At 46.6% G+C, this 17,078-nt stretch overlaps 1 protein-coding gene across 2 annotated transcripts; it reads left to right on the top strand.

Annotated features, from left to right (window-relative positions):
- The first annotated feature begins 1,369 nt into the window (after positions 1-1,369).
- Positions 1,370-15,313, top strand: LOC117530499 (microfibril-associated glycoprotein 4-like). Of its 2 annotated transcripts, none has more exons than XM_034193415.1 (6): positions 1,370-1,467; positions 3,662-3,814; positions 3,899-3,937; positions 4,350-4,446; positions 11,993-12,155; positions 15,030-15,313. In XM_034193415.1, the coding sequence occupies exons 1-6, from the start codon at positions 1,462-1,464 to the stop codon at positions 15,286-15,288; spliced, it is 717 nt and encodes a 238-aa protein (XP_034049306.1). In that variant the 5' UTR covers positions 1,370-1,461; the 3' UTR covers positions 15,289-15,313. The 2 variants fall into 2 exon arrangements, with proteins under 2 accessions (XP_034049306.1, XP_034049305.1); XM_034193414.1 differs by having other exon boundaries at positions 11,993-12,160; positions 15,035-15,313.
- The last annotated feature ends 1,765 nt before the right edge of the window (positions 15,314-17,078 follow it).

The following is a 17,078-nucleotide window of genomic DNA, read 5'->3' as shown; positions in this document are numbered from 1 at the left end:
GCATTTGGTGTTTCAGCATTTCCCATAATGCCCCTGGCGACCGCCTGCGCTTCCCAGAATACACCACGGTGCCAGCAGAGTCCCGCAGTCTCACATCACATGTAAACGATGACAAAGCGATGATGTGGATGGCGTTAATTTAGCGAGTTCACGGGCAATTATGATGATTATGTGCTCTCCCAAGTTGAGAGGGTTATCTAGAGGAGGTGTAGCGACTGTGATGGACATCTGCTGTGCCCCAATGTTGTCTTATTGTCCACGCTTCACGAGATGTATTTACACTGAGTGCTGAGCTCCTGACATCGGAACTTTGCTGAAACCGACCTCTTGCGTGAGTCACGGACCGCCATACGGCATGAGATTCACAACTATGAAACACCGAATTGGTGACCCCTTACCAAAAAGTAGTACATGCAAGTATGTTTCAAGTATACTTCCAGTTTACTTTTTATATACTTATCAGTACTACTTTTTGGTAAGGGACTTCAGACATTACCTGAGGTGATGACACACTCACTGGAGCAGGAGATGGATGAACAGCAGTTTCTGAAACTGTCTTCTCCAGCACAGGCAGATTTGCAGGAACAGGTGATGACTCCATCTCTTCGATGAGCGGGGATCCTCCAACTTAGCGTGTCAGTTCAGCATCTGGTCAGCATGTCATCTCCAGCATTCTGAAGAACAGACATTGGCTGTGTAAGACACAAGACGAGTCCCAGTGGAAACCACACCAGGCATCCACTTCTCTCCCACAATCCGAACAAGCACTTTCTCTCCCACCTTGAATAATCTGTCTTTTGTGTGTGTCTCTCAGTGAGCACAGTGTGTCTCTTGTGCATGTTTCACTTCTGCTGCTAGACTTGGCTTCAACAAGATGAGTCAGGATTGCATCCTGTGATACGTGAAAAAAGCATAGCTGGCATTTTCTTGGTTGCGGAGTGTTGCCATACATCAACAAGAAGACATCCAGTCTATTGAATTGAAGGTGTTCCTGTGGAGCACTTCAATGAATGCTTGAAATATTTAGCCTTTGACCTTTAAACTCTGAGGCTGCCACCACCAAAAAAAAAAAAAAAAAAAAAAAAATCCAGGATACCTGTTCAGATGTTTATGATTCAACACAAACTGTTTGTTTCTTTGGGTGTGTGTTTATTTTTTCTTTGTCTGCATCACCTGTGTGTGACAAACTGCTTTGTGATTGGTCAAACTGATGTGACATCACAGCATGTTGAGCTATAAACAAGTGTTGCAGCAACATGTAGTTTGACAGACATCTGTGAACTTTGACCTCAGATAGGTAACCTGACAGCTGTCAGTCACTGCTTTGATGAACTCCTTGGAGAAAACTGCTTTAATCATTGACATTTCCCCCCACCCCAAACTTCAGACGATCCGGAACTGCTTCAGGATTTAGGATCTGATTCAGGATTTCCATCAGCTCAGTACAGCACAAAGTGAACAATGAAGGTAGGTCTGAAAGTTCAGACTGATTTCAGGCTATAAATAAATAAATAAATAAAATCCAGCTTCGCATAAGAAGAAACAGCTTCATCATTTTGGACAATAAAATGTTCATGTTTATCTTTGTTTTTAATTTATCTCTAAATGTAATACAGTAATTTAAGGTCAGCATAGGACAAAAGTGACCTTTTTTGGGTGGTTGGGGGGTATTTCTGAGAGTAAAAAAAAACAGAATTTCTGCGTTTAAGATCAAAAATTTAGGCAAAAAAGTCATAACCAATGAATCTGTCCTCTTAACACTTTACTTGACCCACTGGTTGTAGTATTTATATTTATATCCATCTTCTTCTTATTTCTCTGTTTTTCATTCTCTTGGTTTGACATGTCCAAATATTGACCCTGTCTTTTATTTGCACATTTACTCTGTACTACTGTTTGCACATTGTTTCCACTGCTACTGACCCGCTGGCCCTGCAGCAGGTATTAAAAGCTGCTGAGCACACCGCTGGCACCTTCAGAGCAGTAAATTTGCTGAGCTCTTATGTCTCTAGGGCCAAACGCTTTTAGTAAATGTGCTTTGTTAAATACTCTGTCACTTTATTCCATCATGACCGGATCAGAATCACTCGTCCTTTGATCCACGTCCTTAATGAGCCCTAATGATGCGCCTCCGCGTCACACACAATATTTTCTCATTTCTATCAATACATCAGTAATGGAATGTTACAAAGATGTCATTCAACCACTCACAGCCAATCCGAAAGTCCAGAGAAGGTCACATTGCCAAAGATTCTCTGCTCGGCCAGTGTCGTGAGAGAGAAGTGCTGTGTGTGTGTGTGTGTGTGTGTGTAAATGGTAAATGGACTGCATTTATATAGCGCTTTTCCATCTGCATAAGATGCTCAAAGGGCTTTACAGTGATGCCTTACAATCATCCATTTACACAAACGTGAACACACACACTGATGTCAGTGCGCTGCCATGCAAGGCGCTCACTACACACCGGGAGCAACTTGAGGATTAAGGACCTTGCCCAAGGGCCCTTACCTTAACCAATTTCCAGTCAGGCTGGGATTTGAACCGAGGATCCTCTAGTCTCAAGACCAATGTTTAATCACTCAACCATCACCATCTCCTCCACCTGTGTGAGTGAGAGAGAGCGATATGAACCATGTCTTATGCAGCATTTGATTGCATGACTGAAGTTGTTCATTCAGTCAGTTGACGTCCAGTCTGAATGAGTTTCAGTGCTTCTGTTCAGAAAAGGACATCGAGCTCCTTTCTGTAATTGTTTTGTGGGAGGAGGAGGAGAGAGGGATTGTCACAAGCTTGCAACACTGAGAGTAAGACCAACATCCACAACTGAAATCAGGACCAGTTGCATACATTTATTCCATAAATATGCCATCAAAAACTAAATAGAAGTAAAGATTTATGAAAAGGTTATTCTTTTTACACTTCACTGTGTGTGCTGCCATATTGCTGTGATGTCATATCAGCAACCTCAGTCTTCACAGATCCTGCCCGAATTTCTGACTTGAATGGCTGTGCTATAGCACCTTTCTCAGTTGGAATTTTTTTTTTTGAGTGCAGTTGAAGGCAGCATTTGAATTTCTTTGTAACAGAAGACATAAATAAACCTTCATAACATCAAATAAAGAAGAGCCCTGTTAACAACGGGAAAACACTTAAATTTGTATCCATTCTTTCTCAAAAGGTAATCCTCACAGAAAAACATGCAGAGATTGTCTTTTTTCATGTGAATGTATTGCACAGGCCAACTGTGGATTTACACTGAAACATCAGTTATTCATGGTCTTATTCTTTTTGTGCACTCAGGAATCTTATGGATTTATTTTACCCCCACATGACCTCAAAAGTGCTTTAATTTTTTTATTTTCTTGTAGACTATACAAATATCCCAAATGGTGTCATAATTTGCTCCAGATGTGTGCTGCATTATTAGTTATACATTAAGAAAGCTGGGATTGTTCTGAACATTTTGATATGCAACACATGGGCATTCTTAAAATGGGAAGTACTGAACGTATGGTAAAATCAAGAAAATACCCTTTGGGCTCTCAGGACTAATCCCAAAGTTGCTGTTGTGTGCAGTTGAGTTGTTGCTTTATCTAACATGTAAAACAAATTTAGTGGCTTTGTCATATTGAAGAGTCTTCATCATCACCTCTGCTTTCAGGTCTACATCATCCTCCTGTTGTTGGCTCCAGTGTTGACTTTGGGACAGACGTCCTTCCTACCACGGGACTGCAGTGACATCCACAACAAGAACAAAGCCAAACCCAGTGGAGTGTATGTCATCTATCCCATTGGAGCCACATCTCGTGTGGAGGTAGACTTTCATCCTCTCTGAGAGACTTTTTGATTTTCAGATGTTTGCTGACTTTTAATTCCTTTATAATGTGTCCTCATGTAGGTGTACTGTGACATGGATTCACAGGGGGGCCGCTGGACGGTGAGTATTTCAAATTATGTTCAATCATAAAGTCGCACAGAGTGGTTCTGAGCACTTCCTGTTAGTCTGTCAGAATAAAAGTTTCCCAAAGACTTTAAATGCCATTAAAAACACATTTTTTAAAATCCGTGAAAGTGAGCTGCTTCCACTCAGGATTAAAAATATTCTGAGGTTCATCTTCTTGTCATCCCAGAGAGTCCACATAGAAACACTTTAGTCCCTGTGGACTTTAGTGCTGTGTAGTGTTGATCACCTGAAACAATTAATTCACCCAGTGTTTTACTGAAATTGAATTCAAAAATAATTGTGGAGATATTTTTCCTCAACATTCTGCACTTTTGTCTGTTGCCATAAATCCTGTGCCCTGTATGGACACAGTGAAGATTTTGATGTTTAATAATTATGGCTTCAGGTGTTCCAGAAGAGGGTGGACGGCACGGTGAACTTCTACCAGCCCTGGAGTCTCTATAAATTGGGCTTCGGCAGCGCCGCTGTAGAGTACTGGCTCGGTGAGCTACAAAACTTCATCAACAACAACCTAAGGATGTTCCAGCCTTATCGGAGCTGATCAAAGGGTGGCCTGATCAAGGCATTTAAGTATTAAATACCCTAAACCTGACTCGCCAAACACGCGTGTGTACATTCACTCTGTTTCGCTTTCGAAGCATGGTGGTAGCAGACTGAATAGAGATTTTGCTGTTGCTTCACTACAGAGCACGTTTTTTAAAAGCAAACACTCTGCTTTAAATGTGCAACACACAGATCATCAACAGTGCACATCAGTCTCACTCCACAGTGTGAAGTGATAAGGTAGCATCCCGCGCTGCCACACTAAGTTTTAAAACATATTTCACATTGCTTCAAATACATGCTGTTTCTGATTGACGGTGAGTGTGATATGTCCTTCCTCCCAACCAAACATGACTTCCTGCTTGTCTGCTTTTGTTTTGCTCCTGCTTACAGAGACAGTACAGGCACCCAACCAGACAGGCGAGTGTAAAGCCCCCCCACCCATTAAAGGTTCCCTTTAAAGAAGACATTTGAAAAACATTTCATTGTGTTCAATGTGTGTTCAATGTGTGTTCATTGAACACAATGAACACAAGCTTTGCTTCTGCCCTCACCTTTTCGGCCACGCGGGACCTTTGTAAAGTTGCTTTGTTATGAGTTTTTTTTTTGTTGTTGTTGTTGTTGAATTGTGTGCTGAATAAACTCATTCATTCATTCACATAAGTAGCAGCATGATTGAAGGTGTTTTTTCTTAATGCATGGCAGAGCTGTTAAAGTGATAATTTCCAATGGGGTGACTTTAATCTGATTGCATTCTGCAATGAGCAAATGTAATATTGCTCAAAAACATGCTTATTTAGGCTCTACTCCTTTCTCTGCTCCTGACCAAGGTAGCATCTCTACATCTGGAGTTGGCCCCCGGTCACTGGACTGTGGCTGCCCACTGCTCCTCATGGTTGGATTGTGTCTACTGTAATTAGGATGGGTTAAATGCAGAGGACAAATTCCGTAGTGTGTACATGTACAATGACAATAAAGGCTATATATTATTATTATTGAGGAAAAACTTTCAGATAAGGAATCGGCAGTGGCAGATACTCTATGAAATGACTGTGATCGGGATTGAGGGCAACAAAACCTGATTGGGATATCCCTACTGACTGAAATAAACTTTTTTGATCTCCATCTGACCCTTCAATTCAATTTGTGGCTGTGGTCAGGGAGTGTGGCTTTCTGCTACAATTGTTCAACAGGAGCTACAATTTTAACTTTTTCAAAGATGTTGGGAAGGTGTAGTGACACGGACCCACAACAGGGGGCGGTAATGAACGGACAATGGATGAGCCAAAAAGTAACAATTTAATGTTGTGAATTACACAACGGAATACAGACAATTGCAGTTGAGGAGTACAGTCAATCATACACAAGGTGACGTGTGGGCAGGCTCGAGGATAGAAGACGTCTGTCCAGAGAAGAGTCGGATCCCACACGGCTTCCACTGCAAACGGATCTGAAGAACACCGGAGCCACCAAGTCCTGGGTCCCAGGTGGCCACCGTCTCCAGCTGTCAGACTAGGTACTGCTGGCAGAAACAGAAACAGTTAATGGTGGGTGTGTGAAGACACACCCAGTAATTGCTCCCTGAGTAGTTCCTCCGGGAGGGAGAACCTCCACCTCCAGATACAACGTCACCAGTGCAGCTCCTGTTGGTCTCTTTCCTGGATGGAGTGAGAGGCGAAGAACGTCGTCCTCTCACTGTCCGCCAATCCAGTCTCCGATAGAGCCCGCAGGAACACGGCTGCACACAGACCAATATATATTTAGACAACGATATCACAGCAGAGAAAGTTACCTTGTTCGGTAGCTGATTTCTCGGCGAGGAGGTGGAGTTGCAGTCCGGCCTTTGTAGTGATGGTGATGAGTGACAGCTGGTGCTGATGAGTGACAGCTGGTGCTGATGAGTGACAGCTGTCACTCCCAGCGGCTCCGACGCCCTCTCGTGCTTGGAGCCCGCACTCCAAGCAGGGCACCATCTGGTGGTGGTGGGCCAGCAGTACCTCCTCTTCAGCGGCCCACACAACAGGACCCCCCCCCTCAACGGGCGCCTCCTGGAGCCCGACCAGGCTTGTCCGGGTGCCGGGTGTAGAAGTCGGCCAGGAGGGCCGGGTCCAGGATGAAGCTCCTCTTCACCCAGGAGCGCTCTTCGGGTCCATAACCCTCCCAGTCCACCAGGTACTGGAAACCCCGACCCTTTCGACGGACGTCCAGGAGCCGGCATACTGTCCACGCGGGCTCCCCGTCGATGATCCGAGCATGAGGCGGCGCCGGTCCAGGGGCACACAGTGGTGAGGTATGGCAGGGCTTGAGTCTGGACACATGAAAAACGGGGTGTATCCGCAGTGAAGCTGGTAGCTTCAGCTTCACTGCGGCCGGACTGAGGACTTTGAGTATGGTGAAAGGTCCTATGTACCTGTCCTTAAGTTTCTGGGATTCCACCTGCAGGGGGATGTCCTTCGTGGATAGCCAAACCTCCTGCCCGGGCTGGTATGCAGGGGCCGGGGAATGCCGGCGGTCTGCATGGGCCTTAGCCTTCGTCCGGGCTCTGAGCAGGGCAGAACGGGCGGTACGCCACACCCGACGGCACTTCCTCAGATGGGCCTGGACCGAGGGCACCCCGACCTCTCCCTCCACAAGCGGAAACAATGGGGGCTGGTACCCCAAACATACTTCAAATGGGGAGAGGCCGGTGGCAGATAAAACTTGGCTATTATGAGCGTACTCGATCCAGGCCAGATGGTCACTACAGGCCGTCGGGTGCGCAGAGGTCACGCAGCGGAGGGCCTGCTCCAATTCCTGGTTTGCCCGCTCTGCCTGTCCGTTCGTCTGGGGGTGGTACCCGGACGAGAGACTTACGGTGGCCCCCAGTTCCCTGCAGAAACTCCTCCAGACCTGGGAGGAGAACTGAGGACCACGGTCTGAGACAATGTCCGATGGAATCCCATGTAGACGCACGATGTGGTGGACCAGGAGGTCTGCAGTCTCCTGGGCCGTCGGGAGCTTCGGGAGGGCCACGAAGTGGGCCGCCTTGGAGAACCGGTCCACTATCATGAGGATGGTAGTCATGCCCTGGGACGGCGGGAGGCCCGTGACAAAGTCCAAGCCGATGTGAGACCAGGGGCAATGAGGCACGGGCAGAGGCTGGATTAGGCCTTGGGTCCTGTGATGGTCGGCTTTGCCCCTGGCGCAGGTGGTGCAGGCCTGGACGTACTCCCGGACGTCGGCTTCCAGAGACGCCCACCAGAAGCGCTGCCGGACCACTGCCACGGTTCTTCGCACCCCTGGGTGGCAGGAGAGTTTAGAACCGTGACAGAAGTCAAGGACTGCAGCCCTGGCTTCTGGTGGGACGTACATCTTGTTCTTGGGTCCAGTCCCCTGGTCCGGGTTCCGTGTCAGGGCCTCCTGGACGGTCTTCTCCACGTCCCAGGTAAGGGTGGCCACGACAGTGGACTTGGGGATGATGGTTTCCGTTGGGTCTGACAGCTCGGTCCTGACTTCCTCCTCGTGCACCCGGGACAGGGCGTCAGACCGTTGGTTCTTCGTCCCGGGGTGGTATGTGATCTGAAAGTCAAAACGCCCGAAGAACAGTGACCAGCGGGCTTGCCTGGGATTCAGACGCTTGGCGGTCCGGATGTACTCCAGGTTCCGATGGTCCATGAAAACCGTGAATGGTACCGAAGCTCCCTCCAACAGGTGTCTCCACTCCTCCAGAGCCTCCTTCACCGCAAGAAGGTCCCGATTGCCGACGTCATAGTTCCTTTCAGCCGGGGTCAACCTGCGGGAAAAGTAGGCACATGGGTGGAGAACCTTGTCGGACTCCCTACTCTGGGATAGCACGGCTCCTATCCCTGAGTCAGAGGCATCCACTTCAACAATAAACTGGCGTTTTGGTTCGGGCTGCACCAGAACTGGCGCAGTCGAAAACCGGCGTTTCAACTCCCTAAACGCGGCTTTGCACTGATCCGACCAGGTGAAGGGGACTTTTGTGGAGGTCAGGGCTGTCAAGGGGCTAACTACCTGACTGTAGCCTTTGATGAACCTCCGGTAAAAATTAGCAAAACCAAGGAACTGCTGTAGTTTCCTACGGTTTGTTGGTTGGGGCCAATCTCTCACCGCCGCAACCTTGGCCGGATCAGGGGTGACGGAGTTGGAGGAGATAATAAACCCCAGGAAGGACAAAGAAGTACAGTGGAACTCGTACTTCTCGCCTTTCACAAACAGCCGGTTCTCCAACAACTGCTGCAGGACCTGACGTACATGCGTAACATGAGTCTCAGGATCCGGGGAAAAGATGAGTATATCGTCTAGATATACGAAGACAAACCGATGCAGGAAGTCCCGCAAGACATCATTTACCAAAGCTTGGAACGTTGCGGGGGCGTTAGTGAGGCCGAACGGCATGACCAGGTACTCAAAATGACCTAACGGGGTGTTAAATGCCGTCTTCCATTCGTCTCCCTTCCGGATCCGAACCAGGTGGTACTCATTTCTAAGATCCAGTTTTGTGAAAATTTGGGCTCCATGCAGGGGTGTGAACACTGAATCTAACAGGGGCAGAGGGTATCGGTTGCGAACCGTGATCTCGTTCAGCCCCCTGTAATCAATGCATGGACGGAGTCCGCCATCTTTCTTGCCCACAAAAAAGAAACCAGCACCCATCGGGGAGGTGGAGTTCCAGATCAGCCCGGCAGCTAACGAGTCCCGGATGTAGGTCTCCATTGATTCGCGTTCCGGACGTGAGAGGTTGTACAGCCTGCTGGACGGGTACTCAGCGCCCGGTATCAAATCAATGGCACAATCATACGGACGGTGCGGGGGAAGGGTGAGCACCAGATCTTTGCTGAAAACGTTAGCAAGATCGTGGTACTCACATGGCACCGCTGTCAGATTGGGGGGGACTTTAACCTCCTCACTAGCTGTCACACCAGGCGGAACCGAGGATCCGAGACACTCCTGGTGGCAGGTTTTGCTCCACTGAGCCACAACCCCAGACGGCCAATCAATCCAGGGATTGTGCTTTATCATCCAAGGATAACCCAAAATCACACGGGAGGTAGAAGGTGTTACATAACACAATCTCCTCCCTGTGATTACCAGACACCACCAATGTCACTGGTTGTGTCTGGTGTGATTAATGGAAGAAGGGTGCCATCTAGTGCCCGTACCTTCATTGGTGAAGGTAGAGCCACTAGAGGGAGCCCGACTTCCCTTGCCCATCTGCTGTCCAGCAGATTCCCTTCCGACCCCGTGTCTACCAGTGCTGGGGCGTGAAGGGTCAGATCCTTACTCAGGATCGTAACTGGGATGCGTGCGGATTTGCTGGGTTTCCTCGCGTGCGTGTTATGGCCCACCTTTAGCCCAGTTTCTAAGGGCGGGCGTTGTCGTTTAACCGCTTGGGGCAGTTCCTCTGTAGGTGCTCACTCGAGCCACAGAAAAAACACTCCCCGCGGGCCAGCCTCCATTGTCTGTTATTTGATTTAACTTTGGCCCTGCTTGTGTCCATAGCTTCATCAGCAGGGGGAGCTGTTGCCACACGGGAGTCACAGGCTATGGAGCGTGGGGAAGGTGGCACGCTTTCGGACCCGGAAGGAAGAGGGACGGCTCGTGCCCGGCCACGCCCCCCGCCCTGCTCCCGACGGTGTTCCTCTAATCGGTTATCTAATCGTATAACCAGATCAACAAGCCCATCAAAATCCCACGGTTCGTCCTTAGCCAGTAAATGCTCCTTCAGGACCGGAGACAGTCCATTTACGAAGGCGGCGCGGAGCGCAACGTTGTTCCAGCCGGACCTCGCTGCCGCGATGCGGAAGTCGACTGCGTACTCCGCTGCGCTCCGACGCCCCTGTCTGATTGACAGCAGCAAGTTAGAAGCAGATTCGCCTCTATGGGGGTGATCAAAAACCTGTTTGAACTCCCTCACAAACCCAGTATACATCGTTAGGAGCCGTGAATTCTGCTCCCAGAGCGCCGTAGCCCAGGCGCGTGCCTCTCCTCGAAGCAAATTTATTACGTAAGCAACCCGGCTGGCGTCTGACTCGTACATGACGGGACGCTGTGAAAAGACGAGCGAGCACTGCATTAAGAAGTCCGCGCACGTCTCAACACAGCCTCCGTATGGCTCCGGAGGGCTTATGTAAGCTTCAGGGGATGGTGGGGGGGGTCATTGAACGACCAGCGGAATGTCTGATTCAGGCCTCCGGTCAGCAGGAGGAGGTGCTGCAGCAGCGCCCTGAGCTTGTGCTTCCACCCGGGCGGTGAGAGCCTCCATCCTCCGATTGAGAATAACATTCTGCTCAGTGACTAAGTCCAACCGAGCAGTGAAAGCGGTTAAGATTTGCTGCAGCTCACCTAACACACCTCCTGCTGACGCCTGTTCACCTCGCTCTTCCATTGGCTGTTCAAGCGATGGTTGACGCCCCTCGGGATCCATGACGCTGGCCGAGAAATCCTGTTGGGAAGGTGTAGTGACATGGACCCACAACAGGGGGCGGTAATGAACGGACAATGGATGAGCCAAAAAGTAACAATTTAATGTTGTGAATTACACAACGGAATACAGACAATTGCAGTTGAGGAGTACAGTCAATCATGCACAAGGTGACGTGTGGGCAGGCTCAAGGATAGAAGACGTCTGTCCAGAGAAGAGCTGGATCCCACACGGCTTCCACTGCCAACGGATCTGAAGAACACCGGAGCCACCAAGTCCTGGGTCCCAGGTGGCCACCGTCTCCAGGTGTCAGACTAGGTACTGCTGGCAGAAACAGAAACAGTTAATGGTGGGTGTGTGAAGACACACCCAGTAATTGTTCCCTGAATAGTTCCTCCGGGAGGGAGAACCTCCACCTCCAGATACAACGTCACCCGTGCAGCTCCTGTTGGTCTCTTTCCTGGATGGAGTGAGAGGCGAAGAACGTCGTCCTCTCACTGTCCGCCAATCCAGTCTCCGATAGAGCCCACAGGAACACGGCTGCACACAGACCAATATATATTTAGACAACGATATCACAGCAGAGAAAGTTACCTTGTTCTGTAGCTGATTTCTCGGCGAGGAGGTGGAGTTGCAGTCCGGCCTTTGTAGTGATGGTGATGAGTGACAGCTGGTGCTGATGAGTGACAGCTGTCACTCCCAGCGGTTCCGATGCCCTCTCGTGCTTGGAGCCCGCACTCCAAGCAGGGCACCATCTGGTGGTGGTGTGCCAGCAGTACTTCCTCTTCAGCGGCCCACACAACAAAAGATTTATAGCCCACATTAATAAATGAACAAGGCCAATATTCCTACTGAAGATTTATTCTGCCCGCAAAAGTTTTGTGATTAAAAATACCCGAATTAACAAAATGATCAAACTTTGTACTGAACCCAGCAGATAAATGACAGTCATGCTTAAATATGTTGGACCAGAATTATTTTCCTGCATTTCTAATCAATTATGAAATTACACATATTGTATCCCTGCATCTTCTTTGTAATGTTTGTTTGTGGATCTTCAGGTCTCGACAACATCCACCACCTGACGAACCAGCGAAAGTCTGAGCTTCTGGTGCTGATGGAGGATTTCTCTGGAAAAAAAGTCTACGCTCGTTACAAATTGTTCTCAGTGGATACAGAATATTCTGGCTACAAACTGCACGTGTCAGGATTCATTAAGGGAGGGGCGGGTGAGTTAGCAGTACACGCTGGCAACTCAGGTTAGCAGTGCATGCTAACACATCAAATTGGCAGTGCAGATGGGCCGAGTCACATTTTTTCCCCAAGTTGATTTGATTCTGATACACAACTGCCAATAGGATACAGATTTTGATACAACTGCTATGCTTGAACTTTCAATACATTCAATCCAGTATTCAATATATTTAATCCAATATTGTGCAACCCTAAAATAAATTACATGTAAGAAATCAATATTACGTGTTAAGCGGGACTTTGTCTGACATCCTGACAGTAATTTTGAATTTCAATGTAGGACAAGTCCCATTTTACATCAGACAAGTGAAAATTGTCCTATTGACAAGTGGGACAAAATGCTGAATCTACAAAGGTATCTATCCACTGATTTTTCAGCTTGTCTGAAACAGATGACACCAGAATAAAATGACAGCTAACACTGTAAGATCATTCGCCCTATTGACGTATCCCATAATCCCTTGCACGCCAGAGAGTCGCTGCAGTCAAACAACATAGAGAATCCACATGATGACAATTGTAAATGAATATTATACTACAAAAATGTAATTTTTTTTATGCTTTTCATCACGTTAATAAGAGATTGCTGCATGATACCCTGAAAACTTGCTAAAACAATTCTAACAAATAATCTGTGTCTGCTACGTTTAATCTGCGTGGAATTTAATAAACGCAAACCGAATTTCAGACATATTATATATATTAGTCTGGAACAAAGAGGACAAACAGTGTTGTAAAGAACAATAGCCAAGACGTTAAAGAGCAAACTTCACTTTCCCCCAGAACGACGTGATCAGGAAGCGAGCATAGCTCACAGCAACTCCCATTGAAAATAAGGCATGTTTACATAAAACAAACGCAATAACGTCTATAATCCCAGTGAATATATTCATGAGAGTTTTAGGCACAATATAATAGTAGTTTTATGTTGCCATGTTAATGGTATCTGTGTGCAGCGGTTAAAGTGCAGCGTGATCAGAGCGTCTCAATGCAGTTCTCAATGTTACTGAGATCACCACAGCAGACCTGCATGTTAATTTGGCACAAGTTCAAAGCAGGATGCCTTTCCTGATGCAACTGTATAGAGGCTTTGCATGTGACGTCACAGGTCACGTGCGCGGTGGTACCATCCACAGCTGCAGGTCAAGTTTAGTTGGTCACATTACACATGGCTGTGAAAACAAGCCATCTCAACCATTCTTTCCTCTGTTTTTTTGCTGTTTTTCCACTATTACATCATAGGTAGGGTTAGAAATAGTAAGATTTGAACAAAATGTGTCACTAAAACATTACTCCTTTCATTAAGGAAGTAGCTACCACAAAAAAAAGAGAAAAAAGACAGACGGATTTGTCTCCACAGTCCCACAGCAGTGTACACAACATTCAATAAAGTTAATGATGAATAATATCACAAAGGGTAAGGCTAGAAATAGTGAAATAAAAATAAACGCACACTCATTTTGTTAAGGAAGCCACGCACAATGGGACTACAAAAAACAAAAGAGGTAGACTTGACTTGGTTTATCTCCACAAACACACAGCAGAGTACACAGCTTTCAATAAAGTTAATGATGAACATTTTCACTGAATACTATTAGAAATCTGCAAGTCTGCAATCCTCAGTTACCTCCTGAGTGTACTTACATGTGTGGTGAGAACAATGCCACTCCAGGTCCAGTCAACTGCTGTGTACAAGCACCCAAAAATGCAATTTTCTCCTTGTACCGCAGTAATTCAGAGCCAGAAAGATGCCTAGTATGTTAATTTACTCCACTATCAGGTTCAGGCATGAGGAGTTTATCTCAAAGTTTGTCCGACACTTTGCAGTATGTACGTTGTTACTTGTGTAAATAATCCTGGAAGTCCTGCGCTTGACCGGCAGAGTGGCGATGGGGAGTGGCCTGGAAGTGGGCAGGTCACGTGACTGCAAAGCCTCTATATGACGTGGAGGATGGGCAGGGGTGGGTTTTGAACCGAGAATCTTCCACACTGGAAACAAGCGCATTTAACCGCTTGGTCACCACATCCAGTATTTTAAGAAGTAGAGTTAGTATGGAGATGGTGGCCCATCTCTCTCTCTCTCTCTCTCTACCCCACACACACACATATGTCAGTGTGTTTGCATGTCACTGTCAGACACTTTGGGTGGCAGATGGAAAATTGCAGCTATTTACCGCTTACAAAGTTACGATAATACACTGTACAACTCAGTGAGTTAGCTGAACTCAAACCATTTGAGGAAACCGATTGCCTTAAACCATTTGAGTTTGCCAACTTAACAATTTATAGTTAATTAAACTTATGTAAATCTAGTTTATGTTTTTCAATAAAGAAGTGACAAATTTCTACCTAAAAAATTTGCATTACATTTTGGATTAGATTTTTTGATGCATTCTTTAATTTACTTGTTGACTCTGTGTTGCGTTGTTATGACTCTGCCCATTCGCTCCCCTCGGGACGCGAATTCACGATCTCCGGCATGGAAGTCGGACTCTCTAACCAGAAGGCTAAAACCCAGGGCTCTGGCCTTGTGACCAGAGAATTCGTTTGAGCTGCTGGAAGTGAGGTTTACTTACTACATATGCACAGCGACACCTGCTGGCCTCCGTTACATAAACTCAATTAAAACGAGTGAGTGGAATGCACTGGACATACATCACCAAACTTAAATGCCCCAAAACTTTAAATGCACTTAAAGGAACTGAGTTATGACAACAATTCATTTTTGAGTTAGTTTAATAAATGGAAATGAGTGACTATAACTTTTTTCAATGTTTGAGTTACATTAACTTAATTATTGTATTAAAATGGAGTGATTACACACTGTGGTTGTGTTTGTGTTTCTGCAGGAGATTCCCTGGCTCATCATAATGGATGTAAATTCTCCACATTTGACAAAGACCAAGACATCTGGTCAAAAAGTTGTGCTAAAGTGTTCTATGGAGGATTCTGGTACGGTAGCTGTCACTATGCTAACCCTAATGGGGTTTACCGCTGGGGTAGCGATAAATCAGTGTACGCAACTGGAGTGGTGTGGGCGACTTGGAAGGGTTATTACTATTCCCTGAAATCCATCCACATGCAAATCCGTCCTGTTTCTTAGATTTGTTCACCTTTGCAGCAGTAACTCTGCCCCCTGTTCCAGTCCCGCCCCAAAAAATTGATTAAACCAAATCTTTTTAGCAAAAATTCAAATCAGTTGTATCTGTGTATTTTGTTGTTGTTGTTTTGAATTAATTTACCATGAGCACATCTAATTTTGATGATTTCTGAGCAAACAAAACCTGGCCTTGAGGGGGTCACCTCCCACAGGTTGAGAATCATAGACCTAGACGATATAGCTTTAAGGCTAGTATCTCACTGACGCATGACTGGTGGAGAGTAGGTGGAAATACAAAATTGCTAAAGGATAACTTTTTCATTTGAAATTTCACAGAATTGTTCCTCCCGACACGTGTGCGTGCTCACTGACTGCTAAATGCCGTCCAGAGTGGCGGTGAAAATACACCCAAAAATCCAGAGCAGTCCACACACATATCCTATGAGAGCTACTGACATGGCGCACGTCACACACGTGAAAGGTTAGCAGCACTGGCGCGGTCTTTGCGGGCACAAGGATTTACATGTGAACATCACGTGGCACTCTCAGATGTTCAGAGCCACTAGTGTGGCTGAAATGGTGACATGTTTGTGCACACAGTGCTCAGGATGGAAGACAACTATTATTTTGTTGTTATGTCAAATAGGTTGTGAAAATTTCCCAGTCTTTAGCCAGAAAAAGCACTGAAAATAATAATAAAATATTAAATAGCAAATCAAACAAACAAAAAAACAAGAGCCCTGCGACAGACTGGCATCCTGTCCATTAGATGGCACGGCTTTTTTTTTTTTTTGGTCTGTTCAAAAATCAAGTGGCGAAAAATCAGAGTTTCCAGGTCTTATGTTTCTATGACCGTAGATTCGTACACTCAACAAAAATATAAACGCAACACTTTTGGTTTTGCTCCCATTTTGTATGAGATGAACTCAAAGATCTAAAACTTTTTCCACATACACAATATCACCATTTCCCTCAGATTGTTCACAAACCAGTCTAAATCTGTGATAGTGAGCACTTCTCCTTTGCTGAGATAATCCATCCCACCTCACAGGTGTGCCATACCAAGATGCTGATTAGACACCATGATTAGTGCACAGGTGTGTCTTAGACTGTCCACAATAAAAGGCCACTCTGAAAGGTGCAGTTTTGTTTTATTGGGGGGGATACCAGTCAGTATCTGGTGTGACCACCATTTGCCTCATGCAGTGCAACACATCTCCTTCGCATAGAGTTGATCAGGTTGTCAATTGTGGCCTGTGGAATGTTGGTCCACTCCTCTTCAATGGCTGTGCGAAGTTGCTGGATATTGGCAGGAACTGGTACACGCTGTCGTATACGCCGGTCCAGAGCATCCCAAACATGCTCAATGGGTGACATGTCCGGTGAGTATGCCGGCCATGCAAGAACTGGGACATTTTCAGCTTCCAAGAATTGTGTACAGATCCTTGCAACATGGGGCCAGGCATTATCCTGCTGCAACATGAGGTGATGTTCTTGGATGTATGGCACAACAATGGGCCTCAAGATCTCGTCACAGTATCTCTGTGCATTCAAAATGCCATCAATAAAATGCACCTGTGTTCTTCGTCCATAACAGACACCTGCCCATACCATAACCCCACCGTCACCATGGGCCACTCGATCCACAACATTGATATCAGAAAACCTCTCCCCCACACGACGCCACACACGCTGTCTGCCCTCTGCCCTGGACAGTGTGAACCGGGATTCATCCGTGAAGAGAACACCTCTCCAACATGCCAAATGCCAGCGAATGTGAGCATTTGCCCACT

Source organism: Thalassophryne amazonica, chromosome 18 (genome assembly GCF_902500255.1).
Source record: "Thalassophryne amazonica chromosome 18, fThaAma1.1, whole genome shotgun sequence".
Lineage (NCBI taxonomy): Eukaryota > Metazoa > Chordata > Actinopteri > Batrachoidiformes > Batrachoididae > Thalassophryne > Thalassophryne amazonica.
Note: the sequence above shows the minus strand (reverse complement) of the source record. Positions and strands in the feature narration are given on the sequence as shown.